The 24,073-nt window shown below is 36.3% G+C and overlaps 1 protein-coding gene across 1 annotated transcript in view; it reads left to right on the top strand.

Moving 5' to 3' along the window:
• Positions 1 to 24,073, top strand: part of ZFHX4 (zinc finger homeobox 4) — a 174,509-nt gene that overhangs the window by 135,724 nt on the left and 14,712 nt on the right. Inside the window, exons 5-8 of the mRNA XM_057736506.1 lie at positions 8,880 to 8,948; positions 16,976 to 17,092; positions 23,263 to 23,396; positions 23,615 to 23,815. Of these exons, the coding sequence (XP_057592489.1) occupies positions 8,880 to 8,948; positions 16,976 to 17,092; positions 23,263 to 23,396; positions 23,615 to 23,815 (521 nt within the window). The remainder of the gene's footprint in view (positions 1 to 8,879; positions 8,949 to 16,975; positions 17,093 to 23,262; positions 23,397 to 23,614; positions 23,816 to 24,073) is intronic.

Here is a 24,073-nt window from a genome sequence, read left to right as displayed (position 1 = left end):
TTCTCCATCATTATCTTTTATCTTCTTTCAGTAATCTTCAAGCCACTTGCTTCTTAATTTTCCTTCCTTAGGGTTCTGTCCTCAGTCCTCCTCTTCTATACGCTATGTGTTCTTCCTCAGAAGTGTCATCTACTCATAAGTGTTAGTTATTATTTCTTCTGCATGGTTTTCACTTGAGACTTCTCTTCCAGGATCTAATTTCAGACACTTAAATTTTTACTGATCATCTCTCCTCTAATTCATGTCCGAAACTGAGCTCACATCTTTTCTCTCATCCCAATCTTGGACTTTTTAACGTTCCTTTTCTTTCCAGTGGAATCACTATTCTTCCTTTATCCATGATTTCTTCTCGACGGTAATAGATGGAAGTACAAAGAATGTTCCAGTGCCCCCCCCCTTTTTTTAAACAACCAAACTCCTCCTCCTCCATTCCATCCTCTGCATAGCATCCCAAAGATGCAGATATGATCATGGCATCCCCTGCTTAAGACTCTCACTTTGCCCAGATTGGGAGGCCCTTCGCAATACTTGTATCCAGGCAAAGAAGAAGAAAAAATTTGGCTATGTCTCAGAAACCATTTTTTCTGCCGCTAATACAGTCGAAAGAAGCAATGTGCCAAATCTCATCAATCTGTTTGCTCATTAATGAATGGTTTATTAAATAAACATTTCATGGGTGTGTATAAGTATTGTCTTGAAAATTCATAGCAGGTTCCAATAGTACATTTTTCATTCTTGGCTCCAGCCTAGCCTTTGTGATCTTCCTTTTCTGGGACTGTGCATACTTTCACTCACTTTCCCTCTCCAGATTTATTTTACTTACGTTTGTATCCATCATTGCCTGGGTCAATTCTTGTAAGTATAATTTGGGCTATACGACTATATCAATTTGACCCTTCCTAATGTGGCGAAATGTAGACAACTCCAAAAGTAAAAACCCAAGGATTATTTACATATAATTTAGGAAATTTTCTGCATCTTAAGTTAATGGTAAATTTATTTCAACAATTACAGTGTTGATAAAAAGAATTGACCTAGTTATCGGAGGATTTCCTTTTATGGCCATATGTAATTCACAAAATAAATAAGCCTGCATGTGGGAAGTAATCATTTCCCCCATACATATAACTGTATAGGCGAGTTTATCGTAAGTAGTAGTGGTGCATTCCATGTCAGCATATTTAAGACATTAAGTACTGTTTTGCATGATCACCTGGAGGTGATGATAACTTCCATTCCATTCTTACAATGATTTCGTGTGGCAAGCAGAACAGATCACTTTATGATCACTTACAATAGGAAGAATGACTCCAAAATGCTAATATGTTCATTTAAATCTACACAGGTTGAAGCCAGAGTTTTAATTCTTTTTTATATCTTTCCCATTTAACTTGCCTTTGTGAAAGCTCTAAGGTATTGTTCATTAGGAATTGCTTCGGAGAAAAAAATAAAGGTTTTGTGCTCTGATGATGTATTTAGTAGGTCATATGATTTAGGTGACTGCAGTGTAAGGAATAGTCTAGAAAATTACTTAACCCAATGTTTGTGTATAAATGGAGATTTTTTGAGTTTTGGAAACTACCACATTTGCAGACCTGTATTCTGAGATTTGGCTTTTCTTTGAGCTTTTCTCGTAACAGGAGGTGGATTGTGGGAGTTTGGAGTTCGGGAGGGAGAATCCCTCTCTTGCTAGAGAAAACCTAGGGCTGACTTGTTCATCACCACCAGTCCTTTGAGTTCATCTACTTCATTATACTGTTTGTAAATGGCCAACCCACTGTGAAGTGAACAGTCTTTACAATGTGGTTCACATACCACTTTTATTGCAGCATATGTAAAATTTGCTTAGGGATTTAAAAAAAAAACTTTCAAACTACGTTGCTTAGGAAACCAGTATTTAGTCTTGTTAACATTTGCTATTTCTAAAATATCTACACAAATAATAGTGATATTTTAAAGGCTTAAAGCACTATCTTAACTGATGGACAGAGAGTCCATTACATATAACTATGATCTAAAATGTCAAAATAAATTGATGTAGTCTTTTCTTTGAATAACTTCTATTTAGCAGTGTGGACCAAGCTAGAAATGAATCATCTGTGAACACATCTACTAATTATTCAGTACCAGACACTTTATAATGTTACTTCTTATTATCCCCTGAAATCTGGCTATTTTAGTTTCCATTTTCACATACAGGATCCTGAATTTCAGGGAAGCTAAGTAACTTGCTCCTTCAAGTAGTTAGAAGGTGGTGGAGCTGGGTGTCAAGCCTGAGTGTGTTTGGTTCTTAAGTGCATAGTTGTTTTTTTGTGTTTTTCCTAGCACAAACATATACATAGGAGTAGTCAATATTCTTCTAATGAAATAGTTTTTGAACAACATAGACTTCTAAGGGCCACTTAGCTATAGCAGAAGCGGGCAATTTTTATGTCACTGTTGTCTTACCTTTTATCTTTGCTCAAAATTTCAAGCAAAGAGAATGAATCTCAAATAGTTTTTTTAAAAATAACTATTATTTCAAAACAGGGTTGCTTTCTTTGGTTCTCCACAGCCAGAGTGAATGATGGTTTCGTGGATAATGGTTCCAAAGAAGCATGCCCAAATAACTCATAGAATATGACTGAAGTAAAATCTTAGGAATGATGAAATCATTGCAGATTCCAGAAAACATTTTTTTTTAAGTTGTGAAACTGATTCAACTCTATGATTGTTGTAGTAATTTTGAAGCACTGCAGTCTTTGAGGGAAGCACCTATCATTAAAAGAGTCTCTAGGTGAAAGTGTGAGAGAAGTGATAGAAGTTTTCAAGAACCAAATAATGACTGAGCAAAGAAATGCAACTTCCCTTAGAATAAATGATAGCCTAGTAAGGGGTCTTTGAGAGACTTAAAGGAAATAGTGACAAAGGTGCACTCCTGAATAAACATTTATTTTCTTTTCTATTTTAAAAAATAACTTCAAAAGGCTTTTAACTGAATATGAGGCTATTCAGAAAACTTGGCAACTGTAGAGTAGAAAGTAGCGAATTAAAAACTAGCTATGAGATAGAAAGCAAAGGACTGAATTTGGTAGCCGGTGTTCCACATGAACAAAGGCTATTGCTGGGTAGGGTAGGGTAGGGATCATGTGTGGACCAGACGTGTCCCCGTGTTGGTGAGCAACCTAGCCAAGCCAGCACAGTATGCTAAGGAAGGAAAATCATTTTAGACAATGTAAAGAGAGATTGTGACAAATCCTATGGGGACTTGAGTCTAGATAATTGGGCAGTTGGTTGAAAGGTGGGAACATGCTGTTATCCCTAAAGTATAAGAGAAGTTTGATCTTTTAATCTCAAAACAATCAAATAAAATAGAATCTTATATGGAGGGATGTATTAGGCATTAGTAAATTTAAGAAAAAATCTTCTAGTAACAGCCCTTTAAAATATGAGACATTAAGAGGATGTATGAGTAATTTATTGAAACTAATTGATATCAGGAACTTATTAAATTCTTTTGAGGTCCCATTACACTGAGGTCATACATGATTCAAGAAGCAGAAAGAAGTGATCACAAGGTCCTGGCCTAGAGGCCCCAGGAGATACTACTCCCTTACTATATAAAAATAACTTCTGGGTAAAACCAGACGGGGTAGGGCAAAGGAGCTTTACTTTTCCAGAAAATAAAAAATTACAAATCCAGCCCCGTTCAGATAATTGACACTGGAGCATCCAATGCACTTCAATCTATTACTGCCTAGAAGAAATAATTTAAGAGAAAGCGCTGCAGATTCAACAATGATGATGTTGCTTGGTTACTCAAAACCATTCGGTAGCATGCTGAGTTGCTGAGCTTTTTAGGAGCACCCTCTGTATCCACATAGGAAAAGGATGGAGACCACTTGAAACCATTTTTAATTGCAAACTTGGCTCATCTGGAAATATGCTTCTTTTTCGCAGTGCACAGGCAAGTCCAGAGCTTTTCATTAAAATGTAAACTACCAGGATAGTAATAATTGTTGAATTTGATGTGTTCTTCTAAATATTGATCTTGTTGTGGTGAATTAACTTGGAAGGGGTTTGAGCTGATTTTTTAGGAGGAAAGAAACTCAGTTTTTAGGCTTCCTGGCTCAGAAGTTCTGGAGGCTGCCTGGAGGCAGCTCTTTCCAGGGGAGAGTTCAGAGCTTTAGAATCAGACTCACTCAAGTTGAAATCCTACCCTCTGCCACTCTATGCCTGTGGACAATAATCACTTAAAACATCTGAGCTTTGATATCTCATCTCTTCCATAAAAGCAATGGTTTGTCTGTGACAGATTTACTGTGAGGATTGAGTAGGGAAGTGCATGTTGCATGCTTAGCACCTAACAGGCTTCTAACAAATGTTCACTTATTATTTTGAAACTAGAGAGCTGCAAATATCTTCTCTATATTCCCAGTCTCTAAGATACCTTTTACAGTGAGTCACAGAGGGGAGATAGAGGTGGGAAGGGCTTCGAAAGAAATAGGAGGAGGAGCTAGAAGGGTTGTTGAAATTTGTGGATTCTTTTTCAGAATTTGGTCTTATTCTCCAATTATAAAGTAAGAATGGACTCATTTTTTTTAATGGATGAAAGTAAAGTGAAACTCAAAACATTACTTAAGACCTAGGACTGCGGAAAATGCTTTTCTTTCTCTTTATTACTTTAGACCAGTTAGTTTAATGTTTACTCTGTTTGGTGGTGTAGTTTTCATTTTATGGGCTAAACATTTTACAAAAAATAGTGATGCACTTGATTACTTAATGCAGTAACAAATTAATGGGAGGGGTTGAGATGTGGAAGTTTTGTAACCAAATCTGTCTTAGTACTATACTTGGTAACTTAAATATTCAAACATTATTTAAAAATTCCAACTTCAGCTGAACTTGTGCCAAATGCTTCCCAAATTTGCCGATAAGAATATAAAAAGCACGTGGCTGCTGCAATAATCAAGTGCAGATTAGATTAGATTTATTCCCAAGTGACAACAATCTTAAACTTAGAATTCTCTGTTCGTGTATCTAGACTGCTTTAAAAAATTAAAAATTCCAGATCTTTCCCTGATCATCAGATTTGTATGGATTATAGTTTTGTTTAAGTATTATTCCAATTTGCAGGGGAAAAAAAATCAAGATTTGCCAGATGAGAACTTGATTTTTGAACTAAGATTAAATGCCTGAAAGTTGTCAGTTAACTTACAAAATAAATGTTACTCAAATAAGGGAAGGAAAAGAGGAGTAATGAGATGGATAAGCTTATGAGTAGGTGTGGCAAGGCAAGGAAGAAAGAGAGAGTGGTGAGAATTTTCATTCTCATAATTAAAAGGAGTAGGAACCCTAAAAATTTAGGGTTTTAACCATTGCCTTTGGTGATGTAATTATTTGGGTTGTGGTAAGGGAAAAGGTGATTAGCAGAACTCAGGTCAAATGAGAAAAAAAATGAGCATAAGAAATAATTACAGAATCCAAAGGAAAGCCACTTTTAGGATTTAAAAAATATGGTTCAGTATATCATTGTGGTTAAGAGTCCTGAATAAAGCTGTATGGGTTCAAATCATAGCTCTACCACTTGCTGGGGGTGTTCTAACATGTATGTAAGGGCACTGGTCAGTACCTGGCACAAAGCAAATACTCCAAAATGTTGGTGGTTGTGATGGTGATTGTGATAATTGATATACTAGTCCTCAGAAAATGCAGCAATGACTCCTACCTTGTGTTAATAAAAATAATTTGGTACCGTTTTCAAATGTGTGATCATCACCAAATTGACAGAATAGAGTAGAATACTGGATGGCTTGTCAGTGGTATTATTTTTAAATAATATTAAATAAGAAAGGTCAGGTGCTAGAGAACACAAATTAGTAATCTAATTAAATCACCAGCAAAAGAGACAGACCATGTTAACAGCAGTCAGATTTGTTATTACAGAGCAATTATTAAAGTGAAATATTGAAAGATGCTATGTGTCATTAGTAGGCTTTAAACATGTCATTTTACACAGGCAGAAAAGTATAGATTAATCAGTTCATTTGATAAGTTAAAAGCTCCTTTATTAAAATATTTATATCATTTGTATAAAGGAGACACCATTGTTGAGGATCTAAAAAGAATTCTGTGGCATACTGCCCTACATTTCCTTTATAAAATTATTTGCACGAGTCACTCTTCGGAGACGTCTCCAAGTGCCATGTGATCTAATTTGTGAAATTAAATAACAGTTTTTGCTTTTTACATTTTGTCCATTTTCTTAAATCACTATTAAATGAAAAGATTTCAGTGTGGCACAAAACTATAATCTGGTTGTATTTTATATTGAAAGAATGTAACTCTTTTATGAAATATCAGAATTTTCACAGGACTACTGGAAAGTTGCTTTCTTCCCTCCTCCTTGTCCCCCCCGCCCCCCCATCCCCCGTCCCCTACAGACACACTTAGTTTTCTGGCCTTCACAAAGACAGGAAAACCTTTATAGGCTCCTAAATACTGTAGTATTAGAACTGGACACATCCAAACTTTCACAGGCTTTTTTACCAGGCTGACCTGGGTTTCATTTCAGGCTCTGTCAGTTTCAAACTTGGGAACCTGGGGCAAGTGACCTTAACATCTTTGAGCCACCAGGCTCCTGATTTGTAAAATAAAGATTAATCATTGCCTCATGATTTTATTGTGAGGGTTACATGACTGTTTTTATACAAACACTTTACCACAGTATCTGGCAGAGATACAAACTTAGCAAGTTGTTGTTGCTTTCTTTTTATTTCATGCATCTTTAAAGAGTAGCAGTCATTTGGTCAGATTCACTTAGGAACTACTGATATCTGTTTGAACAAGTCTATTTAATACATTGAAGTGTGTGTGTGTGTGTGTGTGTGTGTGGAATGTAAGGGTTATTTGATAAAATGGAATTGTTTTGCACTAGAAAAGGGGAAGAAATTGTTTTACATGCACACTTTTATATATACGTATACATATACGAGGACGTTTCTGCTTTTCGTATAATTGAGAAAGCGTTGAATATAGAGTCCTGAGGCTCTGGGAAGCTTTTATAAAATTCTTATCTTGAGATTCATTTGTTTCAGGATATAGGGTGTAGTTTAGTATTTTGAATAAAGGTGTCCTAGGTGACTTTGATGTGCCTCACTTTGTCCTTAGTTGAGAATCTGTTACAATGAAAGTTCTCAAGGAACTCCCAGTTTCTCAGGGAAACAGACATGGAGCACATAAAAGTTATCACAATACATCAGAAGTGCTGAGACATATGCATAAGCTGATTGTTATGAAAGCACAGAGGCGGTGACACTTGCTTTTGAGTTTGGAGGGAAGAATGAAAGTTTAACAGGAGAAGAAAAAAAAAAAAGACATTCAAAAAATAAAAGGAGCAACACTGGTCAAGGCATAAAGATACAAGAGGTTACCAGGAGGAAGAAGTGGGCTTCTTGAGGGACATACGGGATGGACATCAATGCGGTGATCTATTTGGAAGTTATTTCTGAATTTATAAGCAAGGACTGATGACAAGGTCTTTTTTTCAAGACTAATTTAAGATATAGTTACAAGATAGTTGTTTTTATTGCTGTTGTTGTTTGGGAAAGGGCACTGGGTATTTACTATGATTGTATTGTTTTTAAATAGTTTACTATCAAAGGCCAGAGGTTTTGTACTTAGCAGGAAAAACAATTAGTGAATGCGATAATAGTGCTTTGGTGTGCACTTCTATTTTCAAGGTTAATTATTTGTTTAATTAAAGGTTTCAGAATCAACCACACATGCTATTGCCTAGAAATATTAGATAAACTTGAGTCTCTTTAGCAGTGCAAGAATGTGTGAGAACTTTTTTATCCTCTTAACAAGATATGGCCTTTTCTCACTTTGAAGACCATATCCTATTTTACCTTTATGTGTATTATTTTCTCTCACAGTTGTTATTTATGTAATTATATCTGCATTTTACAAATGAAGGAATTGGGGCTTAAGTAATATACCGAAAATCCAGTGCTAGAGCCATGAGTTTTACTCAAGCACTTCTACTTTCTTGGTTGATAACTCTTGAGATGTCCTGAGAGATTAGATTGGAAAGACGTGGCATTCCAGGCAGGGAGATTGTTGTGGAGGCTATTGAAATTATCAGGAAAGAGATGATGACAGAGGAATAGAGAAACAGACATGACGACACATTGTAAAATGGAATCAACACCATGTGTTGAGTCGGTATGGAGAATAACGTGTGGAAGGTGATTCCTGAAGTCTAGTTGTTCTTGATAGATTTCGCTACAACAGCAAACACAAAGGGAAGAATGGAGTTAGATGAAACTTATGATTTGGGTTTGGGGATGAGTTTAGCAAACCAGGACATTGTCGGCACTTCTACTCTGGAGCTCACCTAAGAGATCAGAATAAAGATGTGGATTTATTGATGACTTGGACTTATTCTTCAGGTTTCTTCCAGTGCTTGCTTTCTTTGCTTTGGTTTCTCACATCAACTATTATATATTGAGGGTTTATTTTTTTTTTCTTCTTCTCTTTTTTGACAGAGAAGTAAAAGTATGCACATAGTTTATGTAATGTGCCAATGTCATCATAACATGTAGACTTGGCCAAATAACCAAGTGGGAAAGATCAGAATAAGCCTTTCCTGTTTCTGTGTTTTATCTATATGATTATATTTGTTGTGTGCTGCTGATCACTGAAAATGAGATCTAAGCTTACTACTCCTTGGGCTCATTTTTCCAGCCACTAGGGTGTAAGGGGTGCCAGCGGTTCACCTGAGTTCTACCTAAAGCTTATCTCTTTGAAAGCCAAATTTTGGGTTCTTGTCATATTGGCTGACACTGCAGAGCTGAACATGGCATGCTGATTACCTTTCGCTCTGATGTCCTCTGCAGAAACTGCCTCTTTGGGAGCCAGGACCTGTGAGGATGATCTTACCGAGCAGCAGTTGAGGGCAACCTCAGGTAATTGGTCTTATTCTTTTTTTTTTTTTTAAGAACTTTTATTGAGATTCACTTAACATACAGTAAACTGCATATCTTTAGAGTGTACAATTTGGTATTTTTTTTCTTATTACTAATGTATATATGGCAATCCCAATCTCCCAATTCATTTCCCCCCAGCCCTCCCTGCTTTCCCCACTTGGTGTCCATATGTTTGTTCTCTACATCTGTGTCTCTATTTCTACCTTGCAAACCGGTTGATGTGGACCATTTTTCTATATTCCGCATATATGTGTTAATATACGTTATTTGTTTTTCTCTTTCTGACTCATTTCACTCTGTATGACAGTCTCTAGCTCCATGCATATCTCTACAAATGTCCCCATTTCATTCCTTTTTACAGCTGAGTAATATTCCATTGTATATATGTACCACATCTTTTTTATCCATTAATCTGTTGATGGACATTTAGGTTGCTTCCATGTCCTGGCTATTGTAAATAGTGCTGCAGTGAACATTGGAGTGCATGTGTCTTTTTGAATTATGGTGCTCTCTGGGTATATGCCCTGATTGGTCTTATTCTTGTCTGTTCTAAATGAGTTACATTTGTTACTCTTATAATTTATGTAATAAACTATCTCTGGAACTGCTCTAAGTAGAGCTGATCAGATCCCTTATATAAATAACTTAAATCCAGTATAGGATATATCAATATTATATATAATAAATTAAATGTATAATAAATTAAATCAAATATAGTCAATATTTGGATGCATACCTAAAGTAAATTCTTAAAGAACAAGTAACTTCTGCTAGATAATTTCTCACATCTACATTTATACACAATGAAATTTTACCTGAATGGTCAGTTTTATACAATGTGTAAGTCAATAAGCTGGATATTATTTTTCTCCGAGTCAAACAACCTGGATGGTCGAGTTAGTTCTGGTAATTAATGAGTTGATTGATTTTTATCGCCCTGTCAACACAATCACTAGTTCCTGTGCTTTGTATGGTTATGTGTGTTTTAAAAAAAAAAAGTGGAGGAGATGCCTTTTTAGCTGCCTTATATTCAGATAATTTAAGGGGAATTTCACCCATGTTGCTACAACACACCTCATTTATTTCTGCTATATAAGCATGACCCCAGTTTCCAGAAATATACAGTTGAGCTGAAATAATAATGTGCTACACAGAACAAAAAATGATTATTAAAAGTTCTTTGCATTCATAATGGGGTATTGAAATATGTTAAAAAAAAGTTGCAAATGAAACCATTCCTCCAATATAAAGTCAGGACTTCCCTCTTAAAAAAGCTTTCAGAGCAAAGTTTACCTTCACCCGTGTGTGTCTCATGAATACTTTTTATTTATTTATAATTTTTTTATTTTCTATGTTATTTTTCCCTAAAGAACTAAAGAACATATTTAAGATAAAGTAGCATAAACTCAGTTCTTCTTCCTCACTTCAAACCAATTAAAAAATTGTATTAATGACTGAATTGGAAGTAATAGGGTAAAAATCAAGACTGAGACAAAAATATCAAACTAAAAAAAGACCACTCCCTGTCAATATGTTTTTTATAATTTTCCAAAAATACACAAAAATTTATATCTTCACTTCAACCTCTCTGAGAATCTTTATATTTAGACACTCCCATACCTTCTGGATATTTTCATGAGGATATTCTACCGGGAAGTCAAATATAACAAATTCCAAATTGAAGTTCTCTTTTCTGCAAAATCATTTCTTCTCCTCTTTTATCTTAATCGATGACATCACACCATAGACCTAGTTACCCCAAGTAGGAAAACTAGGAATCATCAGTTTTTCTCAAAATTGCCAGGAACTGTTGGCATAAGTTGTGACTAAGGTAGATGAGTTCTTTCATTTTTAGACAGTATTTCTATACAAATAACTTATTTTCATATTGCAACAAATGTGATGAAGGAAGTAAAAGAGGTAATGTGCAGAGCAGAGGTTCCCAAAGTGTGGACCCCTTACAAGCAGCATCAGCACAATCTGGCAACTTGTAAGAATGCAGATTCTTTGGCCCCATCCCAGACTTACTGAATCAGAACTACTGAGGAGGGGCCCAGCAGTCTGTGGTTTAACAAGCTCTCCAGGAGACAGTGATTCCCACTAAAGTCTGAGGACCCCACCTGTGTGACAGGTGATGTGCTACATTAGAAGCTAAGTGGTCAGGGAAGGTCTCTGAGGAAATGACAGGTGAGCTGAGTCCAAAATAATGAGAAGGAGCCTATTAGGGGACAGGCATTACAGACAGAGGAGGGAAGAAGTTGGTCACAGTCTGTGAGTAGAAAGAAGGCTAAGTTGGAGAGAGATGAGTGAGTGAGGAAGAGAGCAACATAAGATGAAGTCATAAAGGTACGCGAAGGCCTGATCCTTTCAACCACAGTAAGGAGTAGTTATGTTATGTTATTTTAAGCAAAATAGGAAGCCATGGCAGGGCTCAAACAGGAGAATGGCTCGATTTTATTAAGGTATGCAGAATAAATTGTGGGAAAGCAAGAGCAAGTCTTCCCCAGTTATGAGACCATTGCAAGAAACAGGTAAGCGATTAAGGGTGCTGGCAATGGAAATGGAAAGAAATAGATGGATTTACTGTATACCAAATATTTTGGAATTGGAATTAATGGGACTCACTGATGGACTGTGTGCATATGAGAAGGAAAGAAGGAAGTCACTGATGACTCTTGCTTTTAGTAAGGGGTGGTACTGTTAACTGAGATGGTGGAGACCGAGGAAACACAGAGTGAAGTATGTTGAGAGGGGATCAAGAGCTCTGATTTGGGCATATTAATTTGATATGCCTTCCAGACATCCAGATGGAGATATAAAATTTAAAGCAGTGGATCTGGATGAAATCATCTGGGGAGATCATTATTTTTCCTCAAATCAAACATTCTTTGTAGGTAAGAGAATAGGGCTGAGGACCAATGCTAGAGACACTCCAATATTTAGATTTTTAATGGAGGAGGCCCCAGCAAAGGAGAATAAGAGGGAACTTTCAGAGGGGTAGGATGAAAATCACAATAGTTTCATGCAATGAAGTTCAAGAAAGGGACGTTTTTCAAGAAGGGGATAAGGAACATTCAATTGAGCAAAGTTAAGTAAGAAGCAAACAGAAAAGTGGCCACTGGCTTTCACAGCATGAAAGTCATTGGTGGCTTTGAGAAGAGCAATGGATGTGAAGCCAGGCTGGAGAGGGTTGAATAATGAATGTGATTTGGTAGAGAGAGAAGATGTAAAACAAAAACCAAAAAACCCAAACCAGACCAAAACCAAACCAAACCAAACCAAACAAATACTCCTTTTAGGTTTTATTGAAGGGGAATAGAGGAATGGGATAGAGCCTGGACCCCTCGTGTTCTTCCAAATTTTGCTTCCTAAATGGAACTCAGTGTCTCAACTAACAAGCATTGCCTGCCTCCTCTAATTCCAGGCACTGATCCTGGTGCTTCTGGCACCGTCACAAATAAGACAATCGCTGTTTTCGGTAAATGTGTACCTATTAGGGGAAGTAGGTAACACACATAATTTCTACATACTACGGTAAGTTGTTTGACACCAATGCACAAGAAAAAGAAAAAGACATTTATCCCAAAACATTACTCCTAGTACAACATTCAGGGAAGACTTTTTGGAGAAATAAGCAATTAATAATAATGATATACTTAGCATTTTTTAATACTTATTTTGTGTTAAGCTCTGTGCTGACTGATTTTTACACATGATAACAAATCCATGAGGTGGATATTATTAATACCATTTTTAAACATGATGAAACTGATTTTTCCAAAGCTAGGCTTAAAGGAAAGATGGGAGTTGTATAGTAGAAAAAAGTCATTCTAGATAAGAGAAAGAAACAGAATGGTATGTGTCATAGGAAGGAAGAGGGCATTGATGACTGTATGTGTCTAAACAGTGGTGCACAAAATGTGGTCCTTGGGCCAAAAGCTTTAGCGTTACCTGGGAACTTAGAGATGTAAATTCTCAGGCCTTACCCTAAACCTACCAAGTCAGAAGTTCTAGGGATGGAGCCCAGCAATCTGTGGTTTAACAAGTCTTCCAGGTGATTCTGGTGCTCTAAAATTTGAGAAGACTGTTCTTGAGAGTTAAGTGCTAGGTAGGAAGTGAAGAAAGATGAGACCTGAGTGGTAGATAAGGACCAGCTATTCTTGCCCTGTACAGAAGATTGAGCTTTTTCTTTATGTGATGGCAGTCACTGAAAGATTTTAAGTAGAGAAGTCAGATTTAAGTAAATCACGTAAAGGATAGATTTGGAGGGAGTGGGGACTGGACAGGGAGACAATGAAGGGGCCCAGGAAGGAATTCTTATAAGCCAAGTGTCTAGAATAGATGCTCCATATAAAAAACTAAAGATGTTTGAGTCACTAACCTCTGTTTCCTCTTCACATGGGCTTAAAAAGTATGTGGTGTTTTCCTTAGAAGACTCAGAGGGTTCCCAAACCCAAGTATGATAAAGCAATGGGAACCAAGCAAAACTGGTTGCTGTTTAGATCAGAGGGTTATCACTGAAGCAGATTTGCTTAGAAATTATATAATTTTGTAGAATAAATGTAGTGATTTTCCAATCACTTTTTATTATTCAAATGAAAATACTCTAAGCTACTCCTTCAAAAAAGTTTCTTTTCAATATAGCTTATGTTTTATGTGTAACTCATAAGATCATTTGAGGCATAATCACAATGATAGGGGAAGTTGTACTGTACTTTTATGATATAAGACTGTAGTATTATTTTGTCTTCTTCCTATTGTTTTGAAATGTTTTAAAATAAAAACCTTTTATCATTTATCTGAAAATTGGGACGTTCTACTGGACCCTAATGCATATTTTAAGCTTAACTACATTCATATCATAAAGTTTAACATATGAATACCATATTTTTTATTTTCCATGAAGCAGAAGAATAATTGAAATATATACACTGTGAATACAACAATATTATGAAATAATTTCATTATTATTCCATGTAATATGTTGAAAAAACTTATTAATGAAAATGAAAATTGCTTTAGCATCTTTATTTTAGAATTTTATGCAACTTAATATCCTTATTTTGGAATTTGATGTAATTTCCCTCAGTTCTAAGACATCCCTTTAATACATTTAATGTCATACACTTTTTCCTTTTTTCCTAAAATTCTCTTCCTTTTTTCATAAAATGTAAGCATCTTACATTTTATGGCATTTTACAGTTGAGGAAATGTGGTACTTGAAAATTAGAATGTAGCCAACTCTAGCCCTTAACCCCAAATCCAAGCTACAAGGTTTTCCAGAGAAAGTGGTTTCTCCACATTAATACTCTTGACTCTAAAGCCTATTTGTAAAATGAATGTCAAATTTATTTCAAAAACTCTCTTTAAGAATGAAAGTGATTTTTTTCTTCTGACTTGTAGGAAATTTTATGGTGTACATAAGTTACCCTTTGATTCTTTTTTGCGTGATTAAAAATTCGCCAAGTTCTATGGCTCCAAAGAGCCTACCTGTAATAAACAGCTTTCGCCTTGGAAACCACAAAACAGGTCTGAATTGCTGGAGCATTAGAGCTAATTGCCTGCCTACTTCAAAGGAAGAACCAGAAAAGGGGCGGGGGGGAGTCACAGAAGCAGAGGGAGTGCAGGCAAATCCACCTCTGGAGGTTATGAGCTGTGGCTTGGAGGAGCCGGGCAAAGTTATGGCCTCAGAACTGCTGTTTGCGATTAAGTTGATGGGGAGAGTCTATCCCACAATCTCTCCCTGCTGCTGACACAGAGTCTTTGTTCACATTCAGATTTCTCAAACTGTTGCCAGGGTCAGGCTGAGGTCAGACACCACAGTGATGTATAGAAGAACTTGTCTGGGAATTTCTCTCACACTTAAGACACATACCAGAAAAATGAAGAAGAGGACCCTGCAAAAATTGTCTGATGAGACGCAGACGATACTGTAGTTTCTCTTTTCGGACCTTCATAATTTTCGTTTTCTTCTCCTGACGCACAATGTTTTATGAACATGAATTGCGATAGCCCTTACAATTTTATGTCCCCTCAAGATAAGGACACTCAGTAGCACTCTGACGCTTCATTTTCCAGCCCTGGGGGAAAAGTCCAGTAAATCTACTCCAAGAACTCTCACATCCCTTCCCTGAGATTGAGAAGTAATTGCCACGGGCTGTCGCGTAGGTCTCGGGCCTGACGTTGAATGTCGAGTCACGTGTGTGGACTTGGTGGGGACACAGCCTAATCCAGTCATGATCTCAGCCTCCCAGCCTCCCAAGCGGAGCCAGACTACTGTCCCCACCCAGCCCAGCCCCCTACTGGGAGGAGGGAGCCTGGGTTTGATCCGTGATTCTCATTGATGGGTGAAAGCAGGCTACAGCCAGGAGAAGGGTTGATTCTCTCTTCTTCAAATACAGTTTCCACATGTATATGCCTGAAAGGGAAGCGTCCCCCAGACTCTCTGATGACAGACCCCTCCTGAAGGACCTCCCCTCTGCTTCTGTGCAGCAGCAAAGTGAAAATATGAAATCAATAGATTTGTGTGGTGCCTGTGAGGACGTACAGTCGAAACAAACTCTGATTTCAGATGTATTAAACGTCCCTTAGTTTTTTTGGCGTTTTCCCCATTGAGCCCAGAACTGGCCCCGCTCTGTTGTTTGGTGCTCTCATAGTTGTAGAGCATGGCTGGCAAGTGAGGCACTAAATAGCAATTTTTTTTTTTTTTTTTGGTGCTCAGCTGCTACATATGACAGTGGATATTTCATTCTGCTGTCAGAATGTTATTAAAAAAACATGGGGTGTGGAGAGGGCCACAATTTTCCCTTTCAATCACTATAGCATTTACAATGAAAATTTTATGCAGTGTGTAATTTTCAGTTAATGCTTGACACTTAAAATGTCCAGAGCCGCGTTTTGTACGGTTCTTGAAGGGTTAATTGTATCATGTTCTCTGCATAAAAGCTCTGCTTATCAAAAGCAAATAGAAGAGTATGCAAATGGGTGTCGATGACCTTTTGCCTTTCCAGGGTTAATTTATATGGTCATTAAAGATTTTATGAAATTGAGTAGCCTGATGCTTCAAATCCCATTTTACCTTCTTCTCCTCATTTATGTAATTCCTACCTGAACAGGGGAATATGATTTTTGTTTTTTGTGCTGCAATGAAAACAGCATGCCATGCTGTGGGGAGTTGCGAGTCTGGTTATCTGGCATTACTCAGATTGCTAAAAATTCATTAAAATGTGACATCAGCACAGTGAGAGACAAATGATCGCAGGATGAAAGAGAACAGTGGGCCTTTCACGGATTAGTGCTACACAGACCCAGCATAGAAGCTAACTGCATAAACAGATTAATCCACCAGCAGCGGCATAGCTAAGATTTACAGAATAATTAAATAGGGTTGAGTTAGTATGAGGATTTCCATGTAATCTAGCTGGTGTGAAACCTGCAAATGAGGTGTGGGGTGATGTGGTTGTCATAGAAGAAGTATACCTTCTTCTGTCCTATGCCCTGTATAGCTCCCCCTATGGAAAAAAAAAAATCCCAGTGTAACTGAAGTTTTCACATCTTACTCTGACAAATTCCAAAGAATTCCTCTGGGGTCTAAGGACTGAAAGTCGGGAGTAACACCTGTCATGTTTAACCCATTATTATCATGTTATTTTACTAAGACATTTTTCTGAGAGTTTGGTTCCTTAAATTGCTTTACATCCATTTTTAAATCTTCTCTAGCTTAAACTGTATTTCTGTGAAAAGATTTCTTTTAATGTAGTACAGGCACATTTTCTCAATGGATATAAAAGAAGTTGCTTGAGATTAAAAAAAAAAAACACAAAACCTGCATTGGTAGAGCCAGCAGTTTCTAATAGTGACTTTTGAATAAATTCCTGTTCTTATTTGAGAATGAATTCTGCAAATGAGTCATAAATAACAAAGTTTTTAAATGGTCATGTAGTTTATTTTCATGTGCGTTTTCCTGGGGTTTTCCATCCAACTGATTGGTCCTCCTTTCTTAACAGAAGAACAAAGTGAGGAGGCAGAAGGAGCTGTTAAACCTACAGCCGGGGCTGAGGAGGATGAGAAAGACACAAGTGAGAGAGACAATAATGAAGGCAAAAACTCTAATAAAGACTCTGGTAAGATGCTAGAATCTTTCACCTTTCCTTCCCCCACCCCCATTCCCTGCAATCAGTTCTTCCTTCACTGCCTCCCCCCCCGCAAAGCTTATTAAAAGCTTTTATTCATTTTTAAACTGTCTGAACATTCCCACTACTATTCATTGCATGTGCATTTTGCATGTGATTTCTATCAGTAGCCTCCCATTGACCTATTTTTAATCATAACCATCTGACAGAATAGATGTGGATAAGTTGAAGAATATTACAGGACGACCAGCGAGATTATTTTTTAATCAAATCAGTTTGTGTGCTTGTAATTTTTTAAGCGCCTTTCATTAATCTTAGCTATACTTGTGATTTCTCTGATGGCATATTAATTTTTCATAAGCACAGGATTAGATATCACTTGAATTTTTTCATTCAATCACATGTGCTCCCCCCCTCCCCAAACCACGTAACCCTAAAAATAAATGTTATTTTTCCTCGCTTTTTTACAACTTACACTCAGGAATTTGCCCTTTTTAAGGGCATCTATTTGAGGCATTTCAAACAAAATCCAGTGAAAAAGTTTACAGATGATTCAGCCTAAGAAGAGGAAATATCATTGAGAAGGGATTAGGTGCTGGGTAATTTTGATCTCCTAGAATAGACAAATCCCAGTAATGAAAGCTACTGTCTTTGAAAACAAACCTTCGTGTCATGACATTTACTTGTGCACAAACAAACCCTAGGCCAGCATCTGGTGTGGATACCTAAGGCTTTTTCTGTGTTTGATTTGGCAAATATATGACTTCATCCATGCTTTGTATGTATGAGATGGAAATCTATGGTAGCAATGAATATTACATTGGCTACTTTTGCTGCACGCTATACCTAGTTTTATTATGTTGGACTCATTGAAGCAGAAGAAGTGCTGAAACGGGTTCAAGCCTATTAGTTTCAGGTAGTCATCTATCTTTTCCTTGAATTCCAGTGACAGCCGCATCTAAAGAAGCTTGTTTTCACTATGAAGACATTGGGTCGTGCAAAAAATATCATTTTCACGTGCAAGTTTATTTAAACCTGAATTATCCCATATTTGTGATTCAGTCTTTGCATATCCAAGTTTTCCATTCCTTTCAAAAATTATTAGAAGGGCCTCCCTGCTACCCACCCCACACCGTTAAATGCTGAATTTCTCTCTGGAGTCCAGAGAGAAAAGTGCCATTTGAATTTGCGCCTAGGATACGGTGGCTAACATATGATTCTAATTTGATTTAAACAAAGAGGATCTAAAGTTGGTTTTGAGCCTAAAGCAATGTAAAAAAAAAAATTGCCCTAGCTGTATATTAATACAGCTTCTGAGGTCACTGACAAGGAATTTGAAGTACCTTGTGATCAGTGAAGGTCAAGGGTAGTGCCATCTAAACTTCATTTGAAAAGAATTGGAAATAGCAAGGAAGTCGGTTTAGGTCTAGGATGCACCTCACCAAGGCGAGCAGGGAGGGCAGGATTCTGCCTGCCTTCAGTGGTGATTTTCTCACAGTTGTGCCAAAAGAGATTGTGGACTATATTCCACGCCCCAACCCCATTCTTCGGAAGAATCTGTAAAACACACAGAACATTGGTGTTCGTTGAGTGTTCACGTAATACTTAGGAATGTGACATTGTGCTTGGTTTTAAGTAACTAATACCTTGTAAAGGATGGATTGTGGGAATCTCTTGAAAATGGCTTTGGTCTCACCAATGAGGCGGGAGTCTTGCTTGGAACATACCACAGATGCAAGGGCTCTATCTCCACCAGCCCAGTTTACTTCTCTACATAAATAATGGGCTCAATCACTCCCTAATGGCCTGATGAGTTATTGTCCTTTCCTGGGCATCTAATTGTACCATCTAGACAGGACTTGGGCATGTGAGAGGATGCAGACCATTGGATAATGATAGTTTTCTAAAACACATTTTTATCCCTGTAGAAATGCCTCCCCAACTACATTTGTAGGGATAAAAATGGGCTTTCGTACCAACTCAAAACAATTACTGAGATGCAAATATTTAGCCTCGAAACCTCCCAGACACCAAGACAGGTCTTATTACTGACAACTAACATGAACTTTTAACAAAGTTTTCTGCTTTCTACATTGAATCTGATTAGGTGAAAAAATTATTACATGGGTTTTTTTTCCTTGTAAGTATTTCTAATGATTGAATAAGCACTTTTGTATATATTGGTTTTCATCCTGATGTCAGTTATAAATGTCAAAAATGCTGGCAAATTTATAAATTAATTGCTATCCGAATGTGTTAGATGGGAAAACAGTGTGACCCCTCTTTAACACAGAATTTTTTAGACAGGAAGGAATTAACACATGTTGGGAAGACGATGTTTGTATAAGCTGTTGTACTGTGTTGCTGACATTAATCTCTAGGACTAGAGCTTTCAAAATGAGACTTGGCAATATGCAAGTTATATTTGTTGAATATTCATTCATAATAGAAAAGCCTCCTAATGCCTCATTTATATTGTCATTTAAATCTAGTGCCACTTTAGATTAATTATAATCCAAATTATAGCTCTGTGCACTACAAGAATTAATATAGAGTTTATCCAGATTAATACATTTGCATTGAAAATGTAATATGTCTCTGCCATGGCTAAGGGGACCACTTTTTAATAAGGGAGTAAACATGAGGAAAGATGGAAATTAACCTTCATTATTGCAATTAAAATTATCCTTTCATTCTAGTCTCATTAGAAAGAATACTGTACCAGTAATTTAGGCTTATTTGGAGTTGAATAACATCTTCTCTTATATCCAAGTTTTATAGTATTCAAACTTTATCAAATACATTGATTCATAAATAATAACTCGGCATTTTGTTTTATCTTTTTCAAAAATTCGCTTTGAGTACATGTGTGTTATTGGATTTTCATCACTTATTATGAGCATAAACCATTTTACAACCTTCTGTATTTTAGGGATTGAAAATTTATTAAGTAGGCGGCTTCTGAATTCAAATGAATTATATCATTTTTATATTAGCAATCTCATGCAAGTTAAATAATCCCTTAACTGACAGATAATCATTGGCTCATCTATTTGGCAGTACTTATTTGTAATTAGACTTCATTTTTTCGTTAAAAATGCATTAAAATGACATTGTCTTTTGAGGATATTGTGACGGCCTTAATAACACAGAATGAATTATGATCTCATTTCAAAGTTTTGTCTAAGGTAACAAACAGCGTTTATTTCAAGCAAAGTTGTAGATGTAAACTGTGAGTAATCAGAAAACTTAAAACCTTCCTAAAATTAATTGGCCTTTGTTTAACATATTTCTAGGACAAAATAATTCAGAAAAAGACCCCAGAGTTGATTTCCTATAATTTACCATGAAGGCCATAATGCCTGAGATGGTAACCTTTTAAGTAGAAAAGGCATGCATGCATTAAATATAATGTCTCTCATTTTTGCAAATAATCCTGGTGACCTGTTTTATCTTCAAGAGTCTGTTTTTGTCATATGTTATTGCATCTTAGCATTCTCTGCTGCTGCTGCTGCTTTTCATCAGTGACACGCATTTCTGGGGTGCCTGGCTAGAGTTAGGGTGTCTAGACTTTATAACTTCTCAGTTTAAAAAAAAAAGGTCTTTAGGAAGTTCCTAGCTTACATTAAGATCATGGTTTAATTAACTAGGTTAATTAGCCAAAAATATTGAAGCTGACACCTATATTGGGTGGAATACTACATCCAACAGTTATTTCAATGGCTATGAAACAGTGACCCTAAAACTTAACTCTTTTCTTGATGCAGCATGAATGTCCCTGAATTCAAAAGCAATTATAATCTTGATGATATTAATATACATAAAAATAATCTGGATTAACTATATCAAATATGTACAGCAATGGATAGTAAAGTCTTAGTAAAATGTTTCAACCTTGAAATCAATGATTTTTGATCCTTTATAGTACTACTATTAGAAAATATATGCTTATAAAAATGAGGCCATTCCTATACATTTAATAGATTCAGAAGTTTCTGGAAGGTTTATTCTGTTTTTGATGTTTCTAAGGCCTGCAAGCAACAAGAATTATGGAAATTCTCTTTTACCTTGTGTGTGACAGTATTTGATAGCATAGGGAATTGGACCAATTTATTATTTGGTCATGTCTGATTGTACCGTGTACCCAAAAGAATGGTAAGGGAATATGACATAGTATTATTCTCTTAAGGAAGCATATTCTTACTCATTATTGGGGAACTTTTAAAGAAAAATCTTCCAGTCTCACAGGAAAAAAAGCAACTGATAGATATTTGTTGACTTAAATGACAGTCATTTTATACAGCTTGATCTGACACCTTAAGCAGTAAATTTTATTTGCAAATCTTATATATCATATTGTCTTCTTAAGTGTTTGTTTTTAACACTTTTAAAATGATAGCACAAAATATATTCTGCTTTGAGAATTTTGCTTTAGAAGAGAAACATTTTTTTGATACCAAAATTAATTATGAGATAAACATCCCTGTTTTTGACATATCGTTGGATATCAAATACTTGGATATTGTTTAATCAGTGTAGTAAAATTCTTTAGTCTTTCTCAGATTTAAGTTCATTCAAATACGATAAATTATTTTTTCAAATATCTAGAAAGAATCTAAATTTGTCTAAGACATCTGTATATATAGGACAAATGTACCAATTCAAATAAAACCTAGTGTTTGTAAATCTAGAAATCAGTATCAGTGCAGTTTGTTTGGAAATGTAGCACTAATTCTGTACCTACCACAAACCCCAAGGGAATAAAATTATTGTTATTATGTTATTTAAGTTCTATGTTAATTTTAGTCTCCTCAGAGTCAGATTTACTTTTAAATTTCTTTCAGAGTTCAGGATTCCTAAAATTATTTATATGGTATAAAACATGCATCTACATCCAGGAAAAAAAAAAGAATGTATTTTTTGGTTCATTTTTACTTTGTTTCCATAACATCCTTGACCTTATTTTTAAATTAAAACTGGGTTATTTTGCAATAAGGTGTGATTTGTTCATTTATATGAACCGTATGTGGATTGAAAAAAAATCAAGATAAATCTTCATGCGCAGCATACAATCAGATTACGCCTAGACTCTATATTTACGCGGGGTCTGATAGCAATCAATGGTTTAGCTTCATTGCATTTCAAGATGTATTTGCACCCAGTTGTCCAGTGATAGTGTCCTCACCCTGGAAATAATTTAGTTGCAAATTGACTGGAAGATGGTGAAAATTGAAAGTTAAAATTAGAAATACTCATAATAAACAGCAGAAAAAAGGTCAGATGATGCCGCACTATGATGAGATTGGAATGGCTGGTAAATGAGGTTTTGTGTTTGTCGTGAGATGTATGTGACATGCCTACCCAATGTCGCTGTAATATCCAGCCTTGCAGAGGAGATTATCGGGAAAATTGATGCTGGAAAGAATTTTCTGTTAGATTGGGAAATTAGAATCACGCTCTCTCCTTTGATGTGTGTGAGGCTTCTGTACATTACGTTGCTCATCTAGGCAAAATTTTAAACCGTCTTTTAACACCGAATATTCAGATTAACCTCATAAAACAATTGTCTTCGTGATTTGGACTACAATGTTACATGCACAGCCAACTGCTGGAAACATCTAAAGCAAAGAATAAATCACAAAAAAGCAGTGGTGGATATGTAATGTGTAATTTTAAAATCCTACATTAACCCTGTAAAAACATTGTTTTCATTTGTGAATTATAAGTAGTCAGCTCTTCTTAGAATTTTGAAGTGTTTTCAGTGTCCCAGAATTTTAGAAAAGAGATAGGTAATTAAACACTAGCAAAAATAATTATTTCCTAAGTTAGCATTTGAGGATGGGAGTAGATTTGCTTTAATGTGATAAAGCTGTACTGAGACACCAGAGAGCACGTGCTATTGATGAATCTTTCAAGGTCACCCAGGGTTATCAAAACATGAGACAGGGGCACATTTTAACATATATAAAGTCCACTTAGTCAGTGGACAAAAAGAAGTGCGATTTTTGCCGTTTGAGATTAACGTCATATAAAAGTGCTTGCCCGCTTCTTTAGGGATTCAGTGGATTTAGAGGCAGAGATATTTGGAAAACAAAATTTTTCAGATTTCAACACGGTTAATCTTTTAAAATTGAGGTGTTCTGTTGTTTTTTGGGAATCAGGAATAATTACACCAGAAAAGGAGCTAAAAGTCAGTGTGGCAGGGGGAACCCAGCCACTCCTGCTGGCAAAAGAAGATGATGTGGCAACAAAAAGATCAAAACCTACAGAGGACAATAAATTCTGTCACGAACAGGTAAATGTGTGTGTGTTTTTCCCTTTTGCTGTGTAAGCATGTTTGTTTTTCAGTTATTGCCCTTGATAATTTTAGAGCCCCCAAACCATTCCATGCTGTTGAAATGTACGTAGACACTGTAATTGGCAAGGTCATTAACTTTTAGTATGACTTCTAATGTTCTGAAGTCATCAAAACCCATTAGCTAATGGTGGTCATGTTTATTCAATATTTTCCAGTTCTATCAGTGTCCTTATTGTAACTACAATAGTAGGGACCAAAGTCGTATCCAGATGCACGTCCTGTCACAGCACTCGGTGCAGCCGGTCATCTGCTGTCCCCTCTGCCAGGACGTCCTCAGCAACAAAATGCACCTCCAACTGCATCTGACGCATTTGCACAGTGTGTCTCCAGATTGTGTGGAGAAGCTGCTTATGACAGTAAGGATACCAAATGTTGATGCATGTGTGACATAATCTCTGTAAAGGTATCAACACAAAATCTGCAATTATTGTTTGATAGAAATTTATTTCTTCTGTGTTGCATCAAGCTCTTACTGACTGTGTGGTAGAAATCACAAGTAAATCACATTTGTTGTCTCTTGTGCTTTGGAATAAACCCCAAATATGATACAAGGCATAACTTATTCAGTAACACAGATTTTACAGCCTCCTTCTCATACCTATAATGTTAATCAC

This window comes from Hippopotamus amphibius, chromosome 5 (assembly GCF_030028045.1).
Source record: "Hippopotamus amphibius kiboko isolate mHipAmp2 chromosome 5, mHipAmp2.hap2, whole genome shotgun sequence".
Lineage (NCBI taxonomy): Eukaryota > Metazoa > Chordata > Mammalia > Artiodactyla > Hippopotamidae > Hippopotamus > Hippopotamus amphibius.
This window is presented reverse-complemented; position numbering and strand designations above follow the sequence as displayed.